The 1,122-nt window shown below is 40.2% G+C and overlaps 1 protein-coding gene across 1 annotated transcript in view; it reads left to right on the top strand.

Moving 5' to 3' along the window:
- The window catches only part of nlrc5 (NLR family, CARD domain containing 5), a 46,126-nt gene that overhangs the window by 37,013 nt on the left and 7,991 nt on the right, over positions 1-1,122 (top strand). The window contains exons 41-43 of the mRNA XM_015387211.1: positions 512-586; positions 700-783; positions 868-954. Of these exons, the coding sequence (XP_015242697.1) occupies positions 512-586; positions 700-783; positions 868-954 (246 nt within the window). The remainder of the gene's footprint in view (positions 1-511; positions 587-699; positions 784-867; positions 955-1,122) is intronic.

Here is a 1,122-nt window from a genome sequence, read left to right on the forward strand (position 1 = left end):
AGGCTGAAAAGAATATTTTCACAAGAGAAAGATGTTGGCAGATCTACCATCAGACAGTGAGCACACAGGAGGCCAGGCTTTAAATATTGCACTAGATGAAGATCAGGCTCAAGTGTGTGCAGCCAGCTTATGTCTCCTCCTCAAAAACCTATAAGAGAGAGGACACAAGCAATCTGCACCTAAACAGGCTCAGACATCACATAGTTACGTCTAAAGCCTCCTCTGTCTGGTGAGCCTGACTTACTGTCGGATGATCCATCTGCTGCTGATACCAATATTTCTAGTGATGACCTCAGGTGGTCTTTCTTAACATGGCAGCTCCTTGCAAATCAAATCCCTCACAGGCCTCTCCTTGATCTTCATGTTGGCCATTTCCTCTGGGATTTTAAGCTTCACCTAGATAATCTAGTCTTAGTATCCTTTTGTCTAAATAATTCACTTCAACTTAGTCAGTAAATGACACTTTTAATGAAAAGTCTAATAATGGAAACTCATTCTCTTTTTCCTCTAGCCTGTCTGGTGTTTTGATAAGTGATGCAGCGGCTCAGACCTTGATCGACTTGCTGCCTCGGCTTCAATCACTCAGGTAAGCGCATCATTTGATATCAAGTGTTTAAAATAGTTTGTTCTTCTTCCATCAAAGTGTTAATGTGTCTATTGGAGTAAATGAATGCCTATGTTCTTCTTTGACTCCTACAGTTTGTCCCATTGTGTTTGGTCAGCAGCTGCAAGGCTGCAGCTTATTGAAGCACTGCAGGACTGCACTGCTTTAGAAGATCTTTGGTAAAACCTCAACTGATCAAACCTTTCAGTTTAAAGCTCAAAGGTCTGTGTTTAAGAGTTTTCCAACTCCTTTTTCTTTCCAAGTCTGGATGCAGCAATGCAGCTGAATGAAAACGGCTGTAGATGTTTGGCTCAAGCTCTGAGGATTATGGACTCTTTAAAGATTCTCAAGTTAGTAGCAGTTTCTTCTATTTGGGCTGTTTTTTTTTAACCAAAGACCAGCATTGCTGTGTGGCTAGATGGAAGTTTACACCTTTTCTTTTCACGTTTTCTGCTCATGCTTTGTTTTTGAATTTTAGTGGATTACCAAAAAAAAAATACATCAATGATACTAGATAA

This window comes from Cyprinodon variegatus, unplaced genomic scaffold (assembly GCF_000732505.1).
Source record: "Cyprinodon variegatus isolate N-32 unplaced genomic scaffold, C_variegatus-1.0 Scaffold388, whole genome shotgun sequence".
NCBI classification, from domain to species: Eukaryota; Metazoa; Chordata; class Actinopteri; order Cyprinodontiformes; family Cyprinodontidae; genus Cyprinodon; species Cyprinodon variegatus.